General features: G+C 43.6%; 1 protein-coding gene across 1 annotated transcript in view; it reads left to right on the top strand.

Annotated features, from left to right (window-relative positions):
* LOC116672517 (uncharacterized) overlaps positions 1 to 2,335 on the top strand; it is a 15,895-nt gene that overhangs the window by 4,620 nt on the left and 8,940 nt on the right. The window contains exons 14-17 of the mRNA XM_032504397.1: positions 365 to 557; positions 929 to 1,197; positions 1,354 to 1,490; positions 1,619 to 1,777. Coding sequence (XP_032360288.1) covers positions 365 to 557; positions 929 to 1,197; positions 1,354 to 1,490; positions 1,619 to 1,777 — 758 coding nt within the window. The remainder of the gene's footprint in view (positions 1 to 364; positions 558 to 928; positions 1,198 to 1,353; positions 1,491 to 1,618; positions 1,778 to 2,335) is intronic.

Raw genomic sequence — 2,335 nt, 5'->3', positions numbered from 1 at the left:
TGTGTGTGTGTGTGTGTGTGTGTGTGTGAGCGTGCATGTCAAAGCTTTACTTTTTAATAAGGCGGCGGTAGACCTGTCTGTCATGGTTATGACTCAGTGTGTCAGCATAGAAATCCCACACTCATACTGTAAACTTACACTGATACAGGGACACACATTAAACCCCTATTAAAGCTATAAACTGCACATAGTCACAATAATAGTAATAACATGTATTGTTTTGTTTCTCTCACTGGGGGATACTCTTTTGTTAGTGCAATAGTGTCCTGAATTGTAACGACAGTTTGAGAATATATAATATCCTGCACATGTCCATATATTCTGCTTTCTGTGCTCCAACAATAAAACCATGTGTGCTCCTCAGCCTGTGGTCGTCCCTCCTTGAAGAAGGTGGGTTCATCTTCAGGACCTGAACGTATTGTGGGTGGAGATAACTCTGTGGAGGGGGAGTGGCCGTGGCAAGTCAGCCTCCACTTCTCTGGTAACCTGTACTGTGGGGCTTCTGTCCTCTCTTCTAATTGGCTTATCTCAGCAGCACACTGCTTCAGCAAGGAAAGGTCAGTCACTCTCACCGCTAATTACAAACTTCCTGTAATTGTTATATGATCACTGTAATGGCTAAGGTATGTTAAAAAAAAACACACACAGACACACACACACACACACACACATACACACACATAGCAGTGCAGAAGGATCTGATAACACAATGGTTCCCAATTAAACACCCATTACATGTTATGTTCTTTGTTGTGAACATTTCAACCAGTGTCTTATTTCATTCCTAGATTGCTTTATTTAAATGAATTTTTTTTAACAAACTGTCACTTACTGTTCACATCAACTCATCTATTTTCAAGCTTTATTAGACACAGTATTTTCTACAAAATGCCCTCTTTTAGTGATCCATGATATATATCTCCACCAGGCTGTCTGACCCACGGTACTGGAGCGCCCACCTCGGCATGCTGACACAAGGCAGTGCCAAACATGTGGCGGAGATCCAGCGGATTGTGGTGCATGAATATTATAACACGTACACATTTGACTATGACATCGCCCTGCTGCAGCTGAAGAAGCCCTGGCCTCCCTCCCTCAGCCCGCTGGTCCAGCCTGTGTGCCTGCCACCCCCCTCCCACACTGTCACAGATAACCACCGCTGCTTGGTCACCGGGTGGGGATACCGCTCAGAGGAGGGTGAGCAATGCATTGGAAAGAGCTCAGTTACTTTTATACTCTAATGTTTTATGTCTGAGGGGGTTGATCTGACAGGGCTGGTTTACATGCAGTGTTCTAAAAACACAGCAGTAACATGTCAGTTGCATGATCTATGTCCAAATCTTGCCCCTGCAGACAAAGTGCTGCCATCCGTGCTGCAGAAAGCACAGGTGTCCTTACTGAGCCAGACTGACTGTAAGAAGAGCTATGGACCTGTCTCCCCACGCATGCTGTGTGCTGGGGTCCCCTCCGGAGAGCAGGACGCCTGCAGGGTGAGCTCCCATCTGACAGAATCACCCATAATCATCTGTATTTAATTTATGATAGCAGATGTGAAGCATTCAAAGTTGTTTTTTGAGTGTGTGTTCTTTCTGCATCAACTGCTCTTTTTGTGTCTCAGGGCGACTCAGGGGGTCCTCTGTCCTGTCAGGCAGCGGGCGGGGGTCGCTGGTTCCTGATTGGCATTGTCAGCTGGGGGGCGGGTTGTGGCAGACCAAACCTGCCTGGGGTCTACACCAGGGTCAACAAGTTCACCTCCTGGATCTACAGCCACATCAGCTGACACGAGGAAACTCTCAGTGATCCAGTGACAGCAGATGTTGATCATCAGATACTTTTTTTTTTAAATCTATTTTGTTGAGGGTGTCTAATTCCCAGTTGTAACATATTTCTCCTATGCATTCATCAAAATTTGCATATATCCTGGCCAAGTTATTAACACATTTAAAACTCTGCCACTGGCAATCACCAGCATTGCCATTAGAATGCACTAATCACATATAGTGAGACAATTTCACATAAACTATTGTACAACACCGACATGAACACTGAGAGCAAAAACAAAAAGACAAAAACCATCAAGTGTTTCAACTAGGGCTGGGCAATATATCAATATTATTTTGATATTTATATGTGAAGCTAGATATCGTCTTAAATGTTGGATATCGTGATGTGATATAAGTGTTGTCTTGTCCTGGTTTTAAAGGCTGCTTGACAGTAAAGTGATATCATTTTCTGAACTTACCAGACTGTTTTAGCTGTTCTATTATTTGCCTTTACCCACTCAGTCAATATATCCACATTATTGATCATTATTTATCTAAACTCTCATTGTGTA

The sequence above is a fragment of the Etheostoma spectabile genome, chromosome 22, assembly GCF_008692095.1.
Source record: "Etheostoma spectabile isolate EspeVRDwgs_2016 chromosome 22, UIUC_Espe_1.0, whole genome shotgun sequence".
Classification (NCBI taxonomy): domain Eukaryota; kingdom Metazoa; phylum Chordata; class Actinopteri; order Perciformes; family Percidae; genus Etheostoma; species Etheostoma spectabile.
This window is presented reverse-complemented; position numbering and strand designations above follow the sequence as displayed.